The sequence below is a fragment of the Pyrus communis genome, chromosome 8 (genome assembly GCF_963583255.1).
Source record: "Pyrus communis chromosome 8, drPyrComm1.1, whole genome shotgun sequence".
Lineage (NCBI taxonomy): Eukaryota > Viridiplantae > Streptophyta > Magnoliopsida > Rosales > Rosaceae > Pyrus > Pyrus communis.
This window is the reverse complement of record NC_084810.1, coordinates 7,031,583-7,052,814: the sequence shown is the minus strand read 5'-3', so window position 1 is coordinate 7,052,814 and position 21,232 is coordinate 7,031,583. Positions and strand designations below refer to the sequence as shown.

The window sequence follows — 21,232 nt, the reverse complement described above, 5'->3', positions numbered from 1 at the left end:
CTAGGATAAGGCAATTATTTCCGGTGCTCGATAAGGCAATTATACTCTCTGCTTGGAACATAAAATTCAGCAAGTGGAGCAAAGTAATCTATTTGTAAATTCTTTTTCTTCTTGTTATTTCTCGATAGGTGGGCGGACATAGTAGCGTTTTTATTAAAGTTGAAGATAAAAATAGATATTGACTTACTGCCTAATTGTGAGAGCTCATAACTCTTGCAAGATAGGATCCTAATTGACGGGCTTGATACAACAATTTATTTATTTTATTTTACTCAATACCATTTCCTAACTGGAAATGGCATCCTCTTAAACAGATAATGGTGATTCTTTTGTCATTTGTGTTTTGACACTAAGATAAGTATGTAAGTACGTGGTTAGATACTGCACATAATCAATCGAGTTCTTGCATGGAGTTTTATCAACATGTCAAGCAAGTAACTCTCTAGTTGTAATAATGCAAATTTCTCCTTAAACCTAAGTTATCATTGTTTGTCATGCGGATAGGTTTGTGATTTCGTGATTCTGCATTACACCTCCGAGTAAGTCGAATACTCACAATGTTCTAAAAATCCTTCAGCGGGAATTTAAAGTAATTTTCGATAACAAGTATTGAAAGACTTAGGTTTGGATCTTTAATGTAAATGGGCCATCACATTTGAGGTTGTATTACGTTGTTGATGAGATTGAGAGTATTGGTTGCATGTCGTCTAATATCCTAGTGAGTAGGGTATTGAGTTTTTACCCATGTGTCTTGGATCCCGAAGTCTTTGATCCCTGAAATTATAGTAATAGTTTTGAACTCTTCCTCTTCTCTTTATTAATGGTAAAATTAAAAAAAAATTAAAAAAAGAAAAAAGAAAAAGAGTAAGAGTATTGGTTATTCGAAAATTATTGTATTGCATTGTAGTTCTAGTTGAATAGGTTTTTTTACATTGTCCTAAATTGGCTTGGGGGCTACGATATCCGGCTAGGTGTTGCTTGTAGTCCATGAGATATCCTGGAGTCATAACTTATCATTATCATTTAAGGTAAACTAAAATAAGTTTTAAATTCGTTAAAATAATCAAAGAGTCGAATTAATCTCATTACCTTGTCAATTAGAAACTAACGGATACGAAAGCTAAAAGAAATATGTTCTAGTGATATAAAAATTAAAATGTAAATTACTAAGATTTGAATAAATAAATAAATTAAATTTATTATTCAAATGAGACTATAAAAGTTTAGAAAATAAACCAGGTTTAAATTGGGCCTATGCAGGACATGTTACTTAAACCAATTTGGGTTAAATGAGTGACAAAGGCCCAAACAAGGGGCCCCTAAACCCTTGGGTTAAACCATACTTTCTTAGCACTTGGGAGGTGTCAAGAGTTAAGTGGTCTCTTCCTTGAGACCTTCTCGAAGATTGCCGGTGGATTAAACAAAACCGTTCTCTTGAAGATTCGCTTAAAAGACTATTATATATCAATTCTGCTTTGAGTACCTTTGAGGACCAAATGTAAATTAACTACAGAATTATATTAGTTTAAATCTAAAAGTTTAAAATATTATCATGCTTTCAACTGTTGTAAGGAATCAACATACAAACATAGTTATGGTTTAACCAACCATTGCATGTCTATTTCAATGAGAAAATTTTAAATTGCAACTGCATCTCGTTCAACTCTAGTGTCTTTGACGCTGGAAGGTGTAATTTATATTTTTATAATGTTTACATTAAAAAAAACCATAAGGGGTGAGAGAATAAATTGGTTGCAAACTTATCATTTTCAAAATTTGCACCTAAGACCTTTTACGTATAAGTGAAGATAAATGTCAGTAGACCATAGTAATAAGTCGCACATCAAATAAATTGGTTAAACGTATCATTTCAACTTCAAATTCAAAGGGTTATCTCATGGTATAGGATTATATGTGTCATATACGTGCTAATATCTTGCACAATTACATTAACGTGTCGACAAGATTTTGACGAACAAAAACATGATTATTTTGTGGTGTTTTCAAATAAAGTTATCATGTTGTGTCAAGAATTAATACTTTTAAATTGCATGTTTCATTTTAAAAAGTACGTTAATAATTTTTATCAATCATTTAAAAAAAAACATTAAAATGAGAAAAATGATAACATAAATGCTATACTCTAAGTTTATAACGTCATCAAAAAAGGAAAAACTCAAATTTCAATGTCATTTACATGAAATGAAATTAGTGGATAAGACAATGATAATATTCCAATCTGGACACGCACACACACACGTACTGTGGTACAAGAGGGGGAATTTTCTACCAAAAATTTAAAAAATTAAAGATTAAAGGGAAAAGGAAAAGGAAAGAGACGAGAAACGTTCTGAAGAAAAAAAAAAAAAAAAACTTAAAACCTTTGTCGACATGTTCTGGTCAATACCGCCAATGTCTTTTATACGAATTTAAAAGCTGACAAAACATTCCTTAAGCTCCTCTGGGTGGATCTGGTCAGCATTATATAAGGTTTTCGCACGAGGAGCCTTTGTTTTTTGCATTCCCATTTGACATTTGGAACCCATTTGGAAATTTATTCAATTTCAGGGCTTTTTCTTCAAGGAAATTAAGGCGAATATTGAAATTTTCAGCTCCCCATGAGCTATTTCTGGTCTGTTTCTTTCTGGGTTTTGAATTTTTTGTGATTTGGTTCAATATTTTGGCTGCTTTGAAGAAGGAAAATTCTGGGTTTTCCTTAATTTTGGTGTTGAATATCTTCCTATTGTATTCAGAGTTCAAATTCTCATGAGAAAATATTTGGTGGGTAGGTGAAGATTTGCTTGTATTTGCTGGAAATAGGGATATTATAGGTGTTTTCTTGAGGGTAATCGAATTGGGTTGGTGCCAAATCGTGAAAGTTTGAAGCTTTTGTGTGGGTTTTGCGTGATGAAGGTGTTCTAGGGTTTTGGTTATGAGAGGTTTAGGGATTGATGAAATGAGAAGGATATTGAACGTTGAGAACGACGATCTGACAACAAATGGGTCTTATGAAGACAAGTCGTTCTATTGTTTTTGTTATTCTGCTGTGTGCTTCAGCATCAATGAGCTCAGAGGAGAGCAGAACCACAGAGGAAGTTTTTCTCAGTCAACTAGTTGATCCAGCAACTGGAAAGATTGATGGGGACATGGTAACACACTAAATAACTCTTTTTGTTTCAGCTTGATAACTTATCATATTAGTGAGTTGTAGATTAATTCAATACATGATAAATTTGGTCATGTTATAACGTTGTTCGTTTTTAAATTTATATAGACGCATCTTATATAAAGATCACAAAAGTAGGGGAGCATCATATCATATTTGTGGATGGAAAAGTAGATTCAAAAGTTGGTTAAAAAGTCTAAGCTTTTGAGTTCGTGGAAGTCCGTGTGGAGCTTATGAAATGTTTAAGGGACGAAGCTATTTTTTACTGAAATTTATCTTGATTATGTTAATTTAATGAGAATGTTTGGGGGTAACTTATTTCGATACCAGAAGTAGTATTTGGCTTAAGCGGTGCCTTGGTAATTTTAACAAATTATATATTGCAGATACAAGGCCTTACCAGAAGACAATTTATATGAAAAATAATACTTTGATGTGTTTAAGCTTCACTTTCACCAGCCTTCACCAGTAAAGTTTGTATTCTTCACTAATATGCTCATTTTTGCAAAAGTTGACACTAAAACATATGAAATTCTATGGCCTGCAGGCACAGCTGTTATGGATAAGTTGCAGGGTAGATTTGATCCATTTGACGGAAGCTATTGAACATTTTGACTTATGGTTAGCAGATGAAACATCTAGTGGCACAGAGGAAATTAATTCAAAAACTCGGTTATTGGGAAGAGAAGAGTTTCAAAATCTTATTAATATCCTGCATCCTGAAGTGAAACATACTCTTTCAGATTGTTTAAGAAAACATAATCTCTTGTTCAGTGTCTCTGGAGAAGAGGGTGCCTCTAAGATTTGGTATGCCGAGTATATTGAGTCCCTATTTCCCAGACCTTATGTTCCAAGAAGAAATTTGGCTAGTGATTTGCCTCAGAGCATTCTTGATGTACCTTCTCCAGCCTCTGCACCAAGATATTCTCAACGTAGTCCAGCACTATCTCCTGGTCTAGCACCTTCCACTTCTCAAAGTTCTAGTCCTAGGTCTACACGCCATTCTCGACAAGAATCATTTTTTCCTTTGGATCCCATAAATTCGAGTCTTCAAGCTTCAGGGCCAGCTTCTGGTTCAAATATACAGGAACATAAAGGACGAAATGAACGTAAAACAATTGTTACAGCTGTTATTATAACTGCATCAGTAACATTTATTGTTGCAGCATTGCTCTTTTTATGTTGTACTAAAATCTGTAGGAATGGGAAAAAGGGTAGACAAAATGATGAGAGGCCCCTCCTTAGCCTGAGTTTAACTGATGCTGCTGGTATAATTCTCGGATATCTTGTTTATATTATCTTCAGTTGTTTGGAGCCCTTCCATTTTGACATTTCTTTGAAATTTTTGATGTTTCAGGTTCTTCATACAAGTCTTATGCTATGGGAAATTCAATGAAAGAAGAGAAGCTTGACCATCAATCATTAGGTAATAACTCAAAGTCATCTCTGGAAGGCCTAATCTTTAATAGCATTTTCGCATCGAGTCTCATGTTCTCAATGCTTCACTAAATGAAATTGCAGAATTAGGATCCCCTGGAGGTGCTTCCAAGTTTGACACGCCCAACAATATCAATGGACTAGTACCACCTCCTCCTGGAATGTCTCCTTTGAAGCCCCCTCCTGGCAGAGCAAAGCTTCTCCCACCTGAACCACCTTCTTCTTTTAGGCCTCCTCCCAGCAGGGCTAGTCCTCCTCCTCCGCCACCTGTACCTGCTGCTTTAAAAGCCCCAGGAAGTGCAGGCCCTCCCCCACCACCTCCTCCAGCACCTCCTGGTCCTCGCCCCCCACCACCTCCTGGTCCTCATCCCCCACCACCTGCTGGCTCTCGCCCCCCACCACCTCCAAAGAGTGGCGTTCCTCCTCCTCGGCCACCTCCAGCAATGGCTATTGGTTCAAAGGTAGCTCGACCTCCACCTCTTGCACCAAAACGTCCACCGGATGCTGGATCGGAGGCTGATGGTGATGCTCCTAAAACCAAGCTGAAGCCCTTTTTTTGGGATAAGGTTCTAGCAAACCCGGATCACTCAATGGTTTGGCATCAGATTAAATCAGGATCGTTCCAGTAAGTCGCAGTTTTCTTACCTTTTCTTCTTTGTGACCCATGAATCATTAGATATTATAAGCGTCTGAAAACAATGTGATTCTTTACAGGTTCGATGAAAATATGATTGAAACTCTCTTTGGGTATAACGCTGCTGATAAAAACAAAAATGAACTTAATAAAGAGTCTTCATCCCAAAATCCTACGCCCCAGCTCATTCAACTTATTAATCCCAAAAAGGCACAAAATCTATCAATTCTTTTGCGGGCATTGAATGTGACCATAGAAGAAGTCTGTGATGCAATTCGTGAAGGTAACTTCTCTCCTTCTTTCTTTCCATGGCATTAAATAATATGCAAGTATTGTCCTTTCGTCATTTTACAGTGTGTAGAAATAAAATGTACTAGAAGGGATGTATGAATTTCCTAGAGGGAAGCCTGCAAGTTTGTAATTTTATGAAGTTTTGACTTAGGTCAGTTCAAGTGGCAGATGCACTTAGGGCTAATGTTACTCTGCAAATTCTTGGCGAAACATTTTCTTTGAGGAGTTACTTGTCCACTTATCTGTACAGCATGTTAGTTGAAAAAAAATTAACCTAGTGCTTGTGGAGTAAGAAAACTTCTGAAGATTAAGGGAAGGAAGTGAAGGCTGACGGGCTTGTGGGACAAAGTCTGTTATTAGGATTTGATGTGTTTTGATTTACTTGATATACCTTTCTTTCTCATTCACGCAGCTTGGACGGCATCAATCTTTGATGTAGTTGTGATTTGTTGTTTTTCTGTTGTATTATCTTTAAAATTTTATGGTAGACTTAGCAGCTGGTAGACTAGAGATTCTGTACATCTTGATGCGTGGATAGTTTGTTCACTCTGCTTATGATTATGCTTTTTATAACCATTTCCCCCTGAACTGTTTGTCGATAATTAAATTGGTCACTGAAATGCATCATTATGCCTCCCAAACTCAGGGATTATGCATCAATGTACCCCACGGCTTCTGATCCATTAGTTTTTCACTTAAAAATTGTCAAGCAGCAAGCACATAATGTAATTTCAGGGCTAGAAGTAGAAGAGTTTTTTTTTTTTTTTTTTTTTTGTCGAAAGTAGTAGAATAGTATATTAGACGCTAAATTGAAGATTTACAAAGGACATATCTGTCTCTTTTTCGCCCCCTCCTCTCTATCACCCTTTCTCTCTCCACTTGTTCTTCCCAATCTAGTATATAGTCAATGTACTCTAACATGCTAAACAAACGTTACAAAAAACCTAATTGAACTAATTAACCATGTAATCAAACACTGTAGACTAAGAATAAAAAGCATTGTTTTTGAAACCCATAAGTGAAAACTGCCCTCAATATTTGGTCATCTGCTTTGCATGTGATTGATTTGAACAGGAATTGAAGGATCAGAAGTCTGGAGCCACCTTTATGCATGGTACAAGACTTTAAGGGTCACATTGATGCAATTGAAAGTTGGGGGGCCACTTTGTTTATGGGAGCATCTTCTCAAAATTCTTGAGGGAACATCTTGTCTGACTAATAGAATAACATATAAAGAATTCTTAATAAAGACCGTTTCTACAGTCAGCCATTAACATACGTTTAACTTTCTTAATTGGATCAGGAAATGAGCTTCCCTCAGAATTCTTAGAAACTTTGTTGAAGATGGCACCGACACAAGAAGAAGAACTAAAGCTTAGACTGTTCAATGGTCCACTTTCTCAACTTGGGCCCGCTGAGCGGTTCCTGAAAGCTTTGATTGACATCCCGTTTGCTTTTAAGCGATTGGAAGCATTACTTTTTATGTGCACTCTTCAGGAGGAGGCCACCCAGCTTAAAGAGTCTTTCGCGACCTTAGAGGTACTGTTTCTGAATTGCATCATTTATATGATTTTGCGTGTCATAGCTCATCTACGCATGCTTTTAATTTTCTTAGATTAACTTCCACTTGTTCAGAAAGTGCTAAAAAGAATTAAGAGCTACCTAAATTATGTTTATACAACCTTAACAAACAATTAAACATAGAACACAGTGCAGATCTATGTTAAGCTAGCCTCATATGTTCTCCTACCCTCTACAAAGACAGTCTTTTGAGCTGTGCAAATTGTCAGTTGATAATGGAGAATGAACACCCCTTGTTTGAAAACCTAAACCGATAAAGAGCCAAATGCCAATCGCAAAAGAAGAATGTACAGTTGAAATAGCATGAATAAGTCTGATGTAACATGAGAATAATGAATGCCATGATTGCAAAGTACAGACGGGATTGGTTGCCGCTATGCACATGTGTTGAGAACTTTATGTAGTGGCAGACCTGTGGTCGCTTTTATTTCTGGTGGGGTTTGGACCCCAACTCTTGCTTTACTTCATCTACAAGCTCAAATGATAAATGTCCCATGACTGCTATTTCTCCTTAGATGAGACTGCTGAAGAGATTGGAAAATGTTCGCAGATATTTTGTACGGTCTGCTTATGGTTGAAGTTCACATCACTTCTTCGATGACGAGTTTATTCAGATTTCATTTTTATATTGCTAATGATATTCACATGTTGAAGAAAAGGACAATATCATATTAAAACTATCTGTTAGATAGCTTTCTTGAGGCGAAACAATATCATATCTATTAGATATCTTAGGCTTAGTCATATCAGCAATGCTGACGGCTCAAATGCCCCAGACCATACTGTCCTTGGGACGTCAGATATGGTATCTATCTGCATCTTGGGCACTCTTGGAGATATAGTATCTATCTGCATCTGGGGGAGACTCCTGGAGATAATCTGGCATGAGGGTGTATACGACTGTACTTTTACAGCGTATATAAAAAATGTCTATGATTTTATATTAAAATGGGGTGCAGTTTCTTCTTGTTGTAACCTATCATTTTTTTGTATGTGCATGACATTGTCTGCGAGTGTTTTTTGGTCCATATCTTGAAACGTTGCTCTAAAAAATATTTAAATCATGTGGCATCTCATTTCTACGGCAGGTTGCATGTAAGGAACTGAGAAGCAGCCGGCTTTTCCTCAAGCTTTTAGAAGCTGTTCTTAAAACTGGAAATCGCATGAACGACGGAACATTTCGTGGTGGAGCACAAGCGTTCAAACTTGACACACTCTTGAAATTGTCAGATGTTAAAGGAATAGATGGCAAGACAACGCTTTTGCACTTTGTTGTTCAGGAAATAATCCGCTCTGAGGGTGTCAGAGCTGCTCGTACAGCAAAAGAGAACAGGAGTTTCTCTAGCGTCAAAACAGATGATCTCCTTGAGGACACTTCCAATGAAACAGAAGAACAAGAACACTATCGCAGTCTTGGACTTGAGAAAGTTTCAGGTTTAAGCAATGAACTTGAGAATGTTAGAAAAGCATCTGTTTTGGATTCTGAAAGCTTAACAGGAACTGTTGCCAAACTTGGTCATTCACTGATAAAGATCCGGGACTTCCTGAACACGGACATGAAAGATTCAGGGGAAGATAGTGAGTTCCATGAAGCACTGAAGAGTTTTGTGCAGAATGCTGAGGTTGATATCACGGGTCTCCTCGAGGAAGAAAAGAGAATCATGGCTCTGGTGAAGAGCACCGGTGACTACTTTCATGGGAATGCAGGGAAGGATGAAGGCTTACGACTGTTTATTATTGTCCGAGATTTTCTAATAATGCTAGATAAGGTTTGTAGAGAGGTAAGATTGGCACCAAAAAAGTCGACAAAAGTTCAGAAAAAAGAGACACCTTCCTCTGATCCCCGCCAGCCTTCAACAATGCCATCTGCCTCCGATCTTCGGCAGCCTCCTTCTCCTGATCTTCATAAGCGGCTTTTCCCGAAAATCCAAGATCGACGAATGGATAATTCTAGTTCAGATGATGAAAGTTAATTTATTTTATTTGGAGAAGGTATGTTCTAAACCTAGTTGAAGAAAGATAATCTCTCTTATATTGTATAGAGGTTCAATTCATGTGTGCGTGCGCGTGCAATTTAATTAGTAAAAAAGCGAGTTAAGGATACCAAATAAGAAATTCTTGTCTTTGCATCTTCTCAGGTGACCATCACTGTACAATTTCGACAACAAATGCTTTCTTGGTTCTTGTCAAGATGTTATCCATATCCATAGATCACAGAAGGATAAGTGAAAGGGAGTTAAGAGCTGAGCCTGCGGACCATGCCCTTCTCTTTGCAGTGGAATTTCACTGGATTGAACCTACGGTCGCTTTGGAAGGTACCTCCGGTGATGTTTGACACCTACTCATGGCTGACTCTGTACATCAATGACTCCTCACTGATCAGGCGGACGACAGGACTAGAGTCTCAGAACACCAATACTATACGGAACTGTGGCTGTTCATCATTCAAAAGGCGAACAATTTCTTGAGTGATTGTAACTACTGGACCTAACATCGCCATGGTACAGCAACCTTCGTTGTAAATTGGTGTCCTGCTGAGAATGAACTCATGACAAAACAACGTTATTGCCTTCAGAAAGCCCAACGTCCGCAGCAGCGATTTAGACTTAAGTGATTTTTTCCTATTTTTTGTTCTTCCACCTATCATTATTTGTATTTTATTTTTTCTTTTGTTCATAATTTTGACCTTTTGGGAGTGAAAGGTGTAGCAAGGTAGTTTTGTTATGTATAGAATTGTTCAATTTACTCTTGGGAATGAAATTTACTGTCGAGAGAACGCTTGTAAGGAACGATCTCATGGCCTCGGGAAAGACATCCTATCCCGAGGTGTATACCACGTTATCCATCATCACACATCACAGGATTATATCACGTGATGCGTGGTAAAAGAACAAAAAGGTATACAACCCATGATAAGAAAAGAAAGTGTTTGTGCGATTTTATAATATATAGAGTGAAGTGTTGATTTAGTCTCTGAACTATCTTCTCAGTGAAAATTAGTTTTTTGAATTATTTTTTCGGTAAATTAAGTCTCTAAATTCATTAAAAATTGATAATTTCCTATTATATTCAAAGCTATTTTATCTAATTTTTCATCAACTTAAGTCATTTAACACATTTTAGAGTGTGATGCTGTCATTTTCTCGTCTATAAGACCTTAACATTTCATATAAGTTACGAATCTGACGTTTAATTTACCCTCGGATGTTAACTTATACGATTTCTTATGAAAAACTACCAATTTACCCTACAAAGTTAACTCCATACATTATTTCTTTATGAAAAACTACCAATCTACCATCCAATGTGTATTACATGCAAGTAACATGATTTAAATTGACGAAAAATTAAATATTGTAGTTTCAAATATAATATTAAGAACTAAATTGGTAGTTCACCCTATTATATAATCACATGACCAACTTGATCGCGTGAAGAGTGATGAGGACAACCATGACTCCTCAATTTCTTTGATGCATGTGCCATTTTTTTCAATTACAAATGGAAAATAACATGAATACCCTCAATTATAAAGCAACTGTACTAAAGAGGTATTATAGTGTCATTTAATATTATTTTAGTGATAGGCTTTAGATTTGATTCTTGCCAAAGGTGAATTGCTAGCCCATCATGAGGCTAAGCCCATCTCTTCCTTCTTAGTATAAAAAATATTGTTGGTTGAAAAAAAAAAAAAAAAAAAAAAAAAAAAAAAAAAAAAAGAGGCATAGTGGACTGAGAACCATTTTTCTTGAGATCGTCGGAGAATTTTTAGGTGAGAATACTTGACATTCATTCAGGACAAGGATTGTCTACCCTTCCACTTCCGGTGTCCTCCCATGTCCTCCTGTTTGTGTGATCACGGTTAAGCCATGTTACCATTTTATATTACTATTTATTTTTGTCTTATTATCTCTATAAAAAACAATATAAAATGTTGACGTAGCTTAACCGTGACCACATAAAATAGGAGAGCATGGGAGGCATCGGAAGTGGGAGGGTAGACAATCCTGTCCATTCAAGAAATATGTGAACGTCCTTTCCAATCTTGCATACTAATAATCAGAATCGTCGATTATGTAGTTTTGCCTTGAAGGGTTAGTCATACGAATAAAAATGGATCAAATTAGAAATAGTTGTCGGTTCACCATAATTACTCAGTACCAATAATTATGATGTTTTTTTCCAAATAAAATGTAAAAAATAGTGTGTAGACATAAATTTCGTCAAATTAGTTTAAAATGTAATTTTCTTTCATATCGTAAATGAGTAATGATATTCATACCATGTTTTTGTATTACATTTCTATACCACTTTAAGTTGCATCTGATGTGGATAACCGCATCATTTGAAAAATTTGCAAAACCCAAAGAAAGAAAGGAGAATGACTCTTGGTATATTACGATCATTATTTAATTAACTAATTTTTCTTAATTATTAATTTATTAAATAATGAACTAAATTTAAAAATCTGATTAGTTCAAATGATGTGGCTGCCTATATTAAATGCCACTTAAAATAATATGAAAATATAATACAAAAATATAGTACAAATAGTATCGTAAATTAATTTTATTTATTATCGCCCTCAACCTAAGAAGTACAAAGAAAAGTCGTGTGGAAAGTTGGAAACCCAATTTTACCAAATTACATCTGAACACGCACACCCAGCAGCCGTAGGCCGCCCCACACACAACCACTGCTCACTCCTCCTTAGTTGTAATCACCAATTCTTATACCCTAATCATTTTCTAGGGTTTAGTCTGCGTCTTCCAAAGGCCAGTTCTCCATCTTGGGTTTTGCCTGCGCTTTAATTCCACCATCTGAAGAGTAAGGAGGGATTCGGAATTCCATTGGGCTGCTCAGGAATCCCAATTCTTCATCGTCAAGGTTTGTTTCGCTTTAATCTTTATTATTGTCATTCATCTTTCAAATTGCTCAACTTTAACAACCTAGTTGCTGCTTAGATTTTAGGATTTTAATTCAATTCAATTCAATTGTTGTAGTCAGACGGGTAAAGATTTGAGCTCTTGGAACTTACCCAAGAATTAATTTCCCTAATTGTTCGACATTGTGGTTTATCAAATTTTGTTTGACATGGTTATGAATATTTGTTGTATCTGTAATTCCACAGCTTATTAGTGGTACCTTCGCAGTTAACTTGTGGTGTTTGCTTTGAATTATTCAGCATGTCGTCTTTAAGGAATGCTGTTAGCCGACGGGCTCACAAGGAGCGAGCTCAACCGTGAGTGACCACATTCCTTTTCGCTGTTAGACTTTCGGATAATGTTGTTTTGAATCAGATGATGGGATTAATGTTTTTGTGTTTTGGGTCCAAATTTTTTATAGGGAATCGAGGAAAAAATTTGGGCTTCTTGAAAAGCACAAGGACTATGTTGAGCGCGCGAAAGCGTATCACAAAAAGGAGGAGACTTTACGGGTAGATTTATGATGGCTTTGTTGTTTTTCTCCTTGGATTTCGTCATCTATTAATAGTCTGGTAATTTAACTTCCTATATGGTATACATCTTAGGCTATGTCTCATCTGTCTTTTCACTCAACAGATACTGAAGCAGAAAGCCTTCTACAGAAACCCAGATGAGTTCAACTTCAAGATGATCAAGACACGAACTGTTAATGGAGTCCATAAATTAGAGTAACATAAAACTCTCTTTTACTCTTCTATATCGTTTTCCTTTTTCACACTTGCTACTCATGTGATATGGATTTTTACTACAGGAGTCAGGCAAACAAGTATACTCCAGAAGAGCTCATGCTTATGAAGACCCAAGATATTGGATACATATTTCAGAAAGTGCAGAGTGAGAAAAAGGTTATAAATATATATCATGAAGCTATGGTCTACCAGTTGGTTTTATGAATTTAACATGTTGGTTCTAATTATGGTGTTAATTAATGCAGAAAATTGAAAAGTTAACTGCGACACTGCACTCTCTTGATAATCGGCCTTCAAGTAGACACGTTTACTTTGCCGAAGACAGGTTTGAGCTTCCTTCACATCTTCTATCCATGGAGAATCTTAATTCTGAATTAGTGGATTTTTTTTAATTTGTAATTTTTCGTTGCTGCTGTTATTTGTAATCAGACTGGATATGGTGAAAGACCATTTTCACCATTTTTTGGTTCTTTGTTGTCCCTTATTATCCACAGAGGTCTGTTTCCATTGTTCTAATTGATTTTGTTATGTATATTTTTCATGTTCATTGAATTGGTTTTTTCATCAGTAGGCAAAAGTATCTAGAGTGATTTTAACCCTTGTTTCTAAGCAAGTACACAACATAAAACACACACAAACACAAATACATATCTAGTTTACATGAACCCGAAGTTTCACATCCACCCATACAAACACTGAAAAGGAATACTGTAACAAATGGGAAGACGCATCCATAAAACTTGATCAATAAATGGAAAGTGTGTTTCTCCTGATCCTGTTCTGGACTTGTATGAAAAGTTTTTCATCCTGTTTACTTGAGTATATCTACAAAAACTATTATGGCCCCGAGAAAGGGGACATAGAAATACAGTGATACAAGGACAATAAGCGTGCTATTACAAATCTGCAAACTACCTCCTTTCTGGCCCATGTAGTTATAGTAGAGTAGATCCTCATGGCTTCAACTGGGGACACTAGGCTAATTTCTTAGTGTTATTAATTTTTTCCTGGGAAGACATTATTCTTCAATTCTTTCAGATGGGGATAAGACCTATAATGTTATAGAATTCACATGAAACCACTCTGGGTGAAAGAGTTGGGAAGGAAAGTAGTTTCTTAATTTCACGTCATTTATGTTCCCATTTGCCAAATATGTTTTATCTTGTTTTGCACATTTAAAAAAATCTATTGTTAATTATTTTTTTTGGCAGAGAGGAGGCTAGAGAAATTCAATCACGTTCAAGAAGTGGAAAAATGCCGGTTTCTGAGGACATTCCTGATCATATAAAAAGGTAGAAACAAAATTTTCAGTGATAGAGGACAGATTGAGGAGTTAGGTTTATCCTGGAAGTTTTGGTCTTTTGATTTTCATCAATATTGCATCAATTATGCATTTCTATGCATCGATTATGGTGATAAGATCTTGGCATTATTGCTATCTAAGAATAATTGTGCAGTGATCCCTTTGCACTTTGCATGGTTGCATTCTAAAAGCAATAAGATTACTTGTGATACCAGGCCATCAATCGTGAAGTGAATTGGACTAGAATGTTTCGTAACAGAGAAAAGGTTCTAAGCAAACCCAGTCTCTTAATGTTTAGTCTAAAGGCTGCAACTTGGCTTTTATACTGTATGTGATTGTGATTTGTGATTATGCCAACTGACCTAAAAGAGTATAAACAAATCTTAATGGTTACAAGTATATGGCAAAAAAATAAAAAAATTATCTCGCAGAAGTTGTTCTGTATATTAAGTTATTAACCGGTTTGATAAACAGCTCTTTGCTGCTATGCCAACTAAAGCCCAACTTTGCATGGGATAAACAGCTCTTTGGCAAAATTGAAATTGAAATAAATTAGAAGTTGGTCCGAGGCCCAACTATTAGGTGCTAGTTGGAATTGTATTTCGGTTGAGAATGCTGGTTTTGTATTCCTGAATCCTAGGTAGCTCACTCATGTTAACAAATTCATGTTATTCTTATGCTACCTTTCAATTTGTGGAATAATTCTTGCATCTGCCTTCCTGTCTCATTGTCAGTAAGGATTCTTGTAGCGCGATATCATTATTTTGTTTAAGTCTTATATTGTCGTTTTCAATGTGCAGGAAAACAGCTGGTTCCTACAGAGAGCTCGAAGCAAGGAGTAAGAGAGTCAATGAGTTGGAGAAAATCTATATGGATATGGCAATGCAGAAGGAATTAAAGGTATTGACATCTAAATTTCTTTGCTTAGTTCTGGGAGTTTGGTTGTCCGTGGATAGTTTTGAATACGTTTCCGTCTAAATTACAGAAAAAGGGTAAAAAACGCAAACTACGTGAAGATGAGATTGTCTCCCCAACATCCAACCCTGTATTCAAGTGGCGGGCAGAGCGGAAGCGTTAAAAAGGTGTGTGTTAATCCATTATTAGCTTTTTTTTATCAGTTAATTATCGTGCAATGGAAATCACTCACTTAAGTCAGTGTGTTTTTGCAGGAATGAGGCTGCTAGTGATATCTAGGCCCTGGAAAGAAGTACGGACCTGATGTACCGCAACTTTCCCATGTAACGGAAAATTTGATCTACATATGAACATGTCACAAGTGGTATAGTCATGGATATTTGCTCTTTTTTAGGGTAGAAGCATTTGCGTTTTTTGTGACTGCTAGTCTGATCGTAGCAGGATTTATAACAAAGCTAACAAAACCAAAGCCGTATTCTGTTCATGGTACTCGATTTAAGATTATCATCGTTTACTATGAATTTTTAAAGTTGTGAAGTCTGTTGGAGTATGATATTTATACTGAAACTTTCTACCGAGTAGTGACTACTGAGGTATATGGTGGTGGAATGGCTGCTTGATCCCGGACCAAACAGTTGTTGCAAAATCGCCCTTCAATTGAGTGCTAGACAAACAAGGATGGCAGTGGCACTTGGGTTTCATCACGACTTTATTACATAGGTTCGGAAACAGGACAATCCGACTCGAAAACGATACGGTCAAAACATGAATCAGACGTGAACCATTAATATGAGTTGTCACCATGGCAGCAGCGTCGAGTGCTTCATCGACATGAACACCTCAAGACTCCGCAACATTGACACCGTTTTAACGGTTTCACTATCATGTAAAGTGCAAAAGATTTCAGGTGAATAAATTTCACTACCACGGGTACAAAGTAATGACAATTCCATGGCACAAGTGAAAGAGTGAAAGCTGAGAAACAATACAGCACAAGAATCATACGATGCTCAAACTTTGAAGCATTGTCATTACGCATTTAAACCAACAAACAACACATCCAAAAAAAACAACGCAAACAACATTCCCACAAAAATCTTCTATCTATCAAGAAGCTAGAAGATGATTATATTCACAAACATTACTAACCTACAACCCTAACCCTAAAACCCAACTACATTTCCAGAAACAGAGACCCCAATAGCCTACTTTGACCTACTGAGCAGAACTAACATATTAGTCCGGCAACGATCATCATTTTGTTTTGAATCTAAGAGTCATCATCACCACCGACGTTCTTGGAGGAGGCACCGGTCTTCTTTGGGAGCAGAAGGTTGTGAATGTTGGGCATCACACCACCATTTGCAATTGTCACATCCCCAAGAAGCTTGCTGAGCTCCTCGTCATTCCGCACAGCTAGCTGAATGTGGCGCGGCACAATGCGAGTCTTCTTGTTGTCTCTTGCTGCATTGCCAGCCAATTCCAGAACCTGTAAAATCAACCAAATTGAAACGACATTAGAATCAAAACCCGAATTTGAAAGTTGAAAATCAATTCAGTTGCAGAATCATAACTTAACCAAAGAAAATATCCCAGTCGCACAAACCCTAACCGCAATAACATCTAAATTGGAGGGGAAAGCACGTTGAGGAACAAATTCTCATTCAAATCGATATGGTTCGACCATCAATAAATTTCAATCACAGTAGTCCAATAAACTTGCAATTAAAAATAACCATTCCTTTTTTGTTAAACAATTAAGAATAACATAATTGCAATAAAATTATAATTTGATAGAATAAATAACCAAAACAAAAGGAACCCTAATTTTTAAAAATTGAACAATGCCTCAACAATATCGACCTCCAGATCATAACTTAAAGATTAATGGATGAGGAATTCGATTAAATTAAGTTCATAGCCCCCTACATGAATACGAAAAATAAAAGAATACCAAATTAATTCAGCCAAAAATAAAATAAATGAATAATATTATTATAAAATAAATTAATTCAAAGAAAAGAAGAAACCTAGATCCAAGATCCTAAAATTGGTTGATCAGGAGCAGATGCAGAACAAATTAGCAAAATTTCACATTTTTCATGTTCTATACGTAATTTCTGCACAGAATTACTAAATTGAAACAAAATATTTCCTAATTCGAAACCCTAAACCTAGATTTACAAAAAAGGGAGAAAAAAACACATGCAGATACAAATAAAGAAGAATTAAAAGATCGAGAAAGAGGGGTTATACCTCAGCGGCAAGGTATTCAAGGACAGCTGCGAGGTAGACCGGAGCTCCGGCACCGACACGCTCGGCATACTTTCCGGCTTTCAGGAAACGAGCAATACGACCGACTGGAAATTGCAGACCGGCCTTGCTGGACCGCGATGTGGCCTTCTTAGCGGCTCCGGATCCCAAAGCCTTCCCACGACCCGCCATTGATGGACCTCCGAGAACAATTCGAGAAGTGATTGAGAGACAGTCAGATGCTACGGAGGAGCACTGAGATGGTTGTAAGGTATTTATAGGGTTGGGATTTGAATGTGAGCCAATGGGTTGAAGTACGCGGATCGAGGACGGAAGCCGTCGATTAGATGAATATGGACGGCGGGGATTCGTTGAGTGAGAGAGTTTATAACCTTCTGTTCTGGTTACATTTTGTTGAAGAGACGAACCAAAATAGGCAACACATGTAACTTTCATACACATACGTACATATAGGTACACAAATAGATATATGTATAGGAACAAAGCTATCAAATATAGGGTACATAAGTTTGTACGCACACAAATTATGTGTGTGTGTGTGTGTGTATATATATAGAAAATCTTTGTCAAGTTCATACTACATCGAACTTCAACGATCTAAACAATTTATTTTGTAAGTCTCAATTCATAAAAAATCTTTACAAAAATTGAATTCAATCTGAAACTATTTGCCTAAAACACGAGAAAGAGACTTACATGCAAAAATTATAGACCTGTTAGGTAAGTTTTAGCCATAAAATATAATTTTGCATAACTAAGACGGTAAGTCGGTAACTATAGATAGATAAATATGGAAAAGTTATAGTTATGAGTGGGACATAAAGAGTATTTCCCTGATCTCTAAAAGAAATCATGCTTTTTATGTAAATGTAACTCTCTTCATTACAGTAACAAACTAAAAAAAGTATGTCTGTGTGATGCTACATATGTTTAAAACCGTATAAAACATGCAAAGAATATATATATATATATATATATATATATATATATATATAAGTACAACTATACTAGGTATTCAATGGTGGGGTTTACAACTCTATTTATAACTCTTTTGCAAGAATCACATACTTGACAAAAATTCGAACCCCTAAATCCGAAATTAGCAGCTGTGACAGGTGTTGAAGTGGAATTGGAACATGGAAGTTCCAACTCACTCTGCATTTTATTAACATTTTAAGGTACTACCTTCGTGAAATGAGAAACTACTTAACAATTAAGTCCACGCGCAAGCTCCAAGAATTTTCCAAGTTAGAAGAGATATAGCAATCCAATCAAACAATCCATAATTATATGCAAAATCAGAGACATATAACAAAACTCTTAAAACTAAATCAATTGAATATTAATGTCGAGATAATGCATCCAACAGTCGCCTATGCAACAATTGTGATGCAAAATTGCACTAATTTAGAAGACTAGAAGAAAGAAAATTGGAAAACGAATAACAATAAATTTAGGAAAATTGAATTCGTTTTTACAGATAAAAAAGTAGAAACTTGAAACAATGAAGCATAATGGTACTTGTTCCTTGTCCAAAAACGTCGATGCATTGTTAGGGGCAGCTATTAAAACCTGAAAATTTTCCAAAGGTACAAAACTTAATGCCAATGCCCATTACGAAAGGGAGGTAGATTGTTTGCCCTCTTGTTTGGGTGCCCTTCTCATTTCTTCTTATATGTGCGGTCACGGTTAAGCCACGTTAACATTTTATATTTCTATTGTTTTTTGTCTTATTATCTTTATAAAAAAAAATATATATAAAATGTTAACAGGACTCAACCGTGACCGCACAAAATAAGAGGGGATGTGAAGGGTTCCAAACATAAGGATAGACAATCTGCCTTCGTGCCCTTCACATCTCCTCCTATTTGTGCGTTTATGGTTAAGCCACGTTAACATTTTATATTCTTATTGTTTTTTGTCTTATTATCTCTATAAAAAAAATCAATATAAAATATTGACACGTCTCAACTATAACTATACAAAATAAAAAATGATGAAAAATACACCAAACAAGAGGACAGACAATCCGTCTCTTTACGAAAGATAAAGGAATTACAGCCGTAATAGAGTACTCGAAACCGAAATAGTATGATTACAAATAAAAATAACAGCAAAAGTAGATTAAAAAAAAGAAAGAGAGGAATCTACAAGGAATCTGGTTTTGTAAGTATGTGGATTCTTTACTATAATTTAAACACCACATATATACTGACACTTACTATTTGATTAACAGTAAAAGCACTATTGTTGGGAATAATCGAATGAAAAAGATGGTTTACACTATTTAAGGCAAGTATTTTAATCAGGTGGGCAATGACCACACATTAAATTGACAACTCAAATAATGTTATATTATTTGCACAAGATGAGATGCATGAGAATGTAATAATAGAATAAAGATTGTCTGCCTTCCAACTTTCGGTGCCTTTTTGTACCTTTCTGTTTATGTTGTTACGGTTAAATCATGTTAATATTTTATATTACTATTTATTTTTTTCTTATTATCTCTGTAAAAAAAATAATATAAAATATTGACGTGGTTTAATCGTGACCACACAAAACAGAAGAGCACGAGAGGGCATCAGAAGTGGGAGGGCAAACAATCCTTGTCCGTAATAATATTGTCTACAATATAAGTGGCTTTTGATTAATGAGTGCACGTCATAAATTCCGTATGCGTGCGTTTAAGTTCGTAGTATACTCCAGTCAGGTTCGTGTTCATTTGACATATGATGTCAAAACTTGCAACAAGTTTTCTTTATTGTCTAATTGCATTTTTTATATCAAACGAAAGATTAATATAGTTTGATGCATGTTGATTACAAAATCGCAATGACTATCATACATGAATGATTGTTGGATATACGAAATTACATGTACAATTGCAAAACATTGCGTATTGTAAGCTGAGATGTTAAATATTGTGGAGTAATATTGCAATACACAACTACCATGCAATACACAATGATAATGTGGACTACTGCAATACAAAATTCTACTAAGAATTCGATTCTGGGTAAAGATTCACGGTGAAGAAATATGTCTTCAAGTTCCCATCGCAACCCTCTGCATCTAAGTTCTATGCTCAATTCATGGAGACTATGAAGAATGCATCAATTAAGGGAAAATAATTGCAATGTGCATAGGGGCTGTTATTTTCAAGATTCTGTCCATCAAGCCTAAATTTAGAAAAAAAACAATTAAACAAAAAAAGGGAAATAAATAAAATAAATACCAGATAAATCAACATCTCGTTTCTAGTCCCATAAAATCAGTACATTAGCGCTCCCTGCAAAACCCCACAATCAGAAAATCAGTATATTAACATTGTACATTAAGAAATCCCCAAATTTCCAGCCAAAGGAAAATTAATACAACTTCTTCAAAACATAATCAATAGATAAGAAAATCAAAATTTCTTTATAGGTAGTGAATATGAAAAAAAATAGGTAATAATTAATAAAAGAATTTCTAAAATCATAAAGACATATGAGATGGGGAAATTTAAATAAATGATTCTGATAAAATGAAGTCACATAAAATGTTCAGTGAACAATTTTTCAAAAACCTAGAATTTAAAGGAAGAATTCTACAAATTATGAAAAATTTACTAAAATTCAGAAATTTGAAGCAGATGCTTACATGCAATAGATCTAGAAGCTACCTGATGTGATAAGGAATCGATTGAGATCAACCTCGAGGACGGCCGTTGCCGAAATCGTTGAAATCATCATCATCGGTCACTGTGTACCTAGTGAGTTGCGGAAAGAAGAGTGGGAGGGAAGCGAGAGAGAAATGAGAGAGAAGAGCGGGGAGTTGGAGTCGCAGTCGGGGATGAGCGAGAGGGAGAAAGATGAGGAAGAAGAAAAAAAAAGTGTATATATATTTTATGAGACAATAGCCGAAGAAGTAATAACACAAACTTGGCAGGAACAAAATGGAAAGCACACAAAA

At 35.8% G+C, this 21,232-nt stretch overlaps 3 protein-coding genes across 5 annotated transcripts; 2 read left to right on the top strand and 1 right to left on the bottom strand.

The window, feature by feature from the left end:
- The first annotated feature begins 2,364 nt into the window (after positions 1 to 2,364).
- On the top strand, positions 2,365 to 9,958 carry LOC137742616 (formin-like protein 5). Its single transcript, XM_068482527.1, has 8 exons — positions 2,365 to 3,149; positions 3,714 to 4,434; positions 4,524 to 4,592; positions 4,688 to 5,228; positions 5,318 to 5,520; positions 6,832 to 7,067; positions 8,198 to 9,101; positions 9,248 to 9,958. Exons 1-7 carry the CDS (start codon positions 3,000 to 3,002, stop codon positions 9,080 to 9,082), a joined length of 2,805 nt encoding a protein of 934 aa, XP_068338628.1. The 5' UTR covers positions 2,365 to 2,999; the 3' UTR covers positions 9,083 to 9,101; positions 9,248 to 9,958.
- A 1,902-nt stretch (positions 9,959 to 11,860) lies between these two features.
- On the top strand, positions 11,861 to 15,485 carry LOC137742287 (probable U3 small nucleolar RNA-associated protein 11). Of its 3 annotated transcripts, none has more exons than XM_068482113.1 (10): positions 11,861 to 11,996; positions 12,295 to 12,351; positions 12,456 to 12,546; positions 12,671 to 12,762; positions 12,846 to 12,939; positions 13,029 to 13,108; positions 13,995 to 14,075; positions 14,887 to 14,986; positions 15,072 to 15,168; positions 15,256 to 15,485. In XM_068482113.1, the coding sequence occupies exons 2-9, from the start codon at positions 12,296 to 12,298 to the stop codon at positions 15,162 to 15,164; spliced, it is 687 nt and encodes a 228-aa protein (XP_068338214.1). In that variant the 5' UTR covers positions 11,861 to 11,996; position 12,295; the 3' UTR covers positions 15,165 to 15,168; positions 15,256 to 15,485. The 3 variants fall into 3 exon arrangements, with proteins under 3 accessions (XP_068338214.1, XP_068338216.1, XP_068338215.1); XM_068482115.1 differs by having other exon boundaries at positions 11,870 to 11,996; positions 12,241 to 12,351; XM_068482114.1 differs by having other exon boundaries at positions 11,871 to 11,996; positions 12,263 to 12,351.
- A 517-nt stretch (positions 15,486 to 16,002) lies between these two features.
- On the bottom strand, positions 16,003 to 17,513 carry LOC137742662 (histone H2A.6-like). The gene is made up of 2 exons (XM_068482585.1): positions 17,258 to 17,513; positions 16,003 to 16,490 (listed from the first exon to the last, which is right to left on the bottom strand). The coding sequence occupies exons 1-2, from the start codon at positions 17,444 to 17,446 to the stop codon at positions 16,272 to 16,274; spliced, it is 408 nt and encodes a 135-aa protein (XP_068338686.1). The 5' UTR covers positions 17,447 to 17,513; the 3' UTR covers positions 16,003 to 16,271.
- Between the last annotated feature and the right edge of the window lie 3,719 nt (positions 17,514 to 21,232).

What these genes read in the sequence shown, in the direction of transcription:
- LOC137742616 (XM_068482527.1), top strand. Translation starts at nt 3,000, where the DNA reads ATGGGTCTTATGAAGACAAGTCGTTCTATTGTTTTTGTTATTCTGCTG. An exon ending in GAGTTTAACTGATGCTGCTG is followed by an intron (nt 4,435 to 4,523) that starts GTATAATTCTCG and finishes TTGATGTTTCAG; the next exon opens with GTTCTTCATACAAGTCTTAT. An exon ending in AGTCTTTCGCGACCTTAGAG is followed by an intron (nt 7,068 to 8,197) that starts GTACTGTTTCTG and finishes TTTCTACGGCAG; the next exon opens with GTTGCATGTAAGGAACTGAG.
- LOC137742287 (XM_068482113.1), top strand. Translation starts at nt 12,296, where the DNA reads ATGTCGTCTTTAAGGAATGCTGTTAGCCGACGGGCTCACAAGGAGCGA. An exon ending in AAGTGCAGAGTGAGAAAAAG is followed by an intron (nt 12,940 to 13,028) that starts GTTATAAATATA and finishes TAATTAATGCAG; the next exon opens with AAAATTGAAAAGTTAACTGC. An exon ending in ATTCCTGATCATATAAAAAG is followed by an intron (nt 14,076 to 14,886) that starts GTAGAAACAAAA and finishes TTCAATGTGCAG; the next exon opens with GAAAACAGCTGGTTCCTACA.
- LOC137742662 (XM_068482585.1), bottom strand. Translation starts at nt 17,446, where the DNA reads ATGGCGGGTCGTGGGAAGGCTTTGGGATCCGGAGCCGCTAAGAAGGCC. An exon ending in TTGAATACCTTGCCGCTGAG is followed by an intron (nt 16,491 to 17,257) that starts GTATAACCCCTC and finishes TTGATTTTACAG; the next exon opens with GTTCTGGAATTGGCTGGCAA.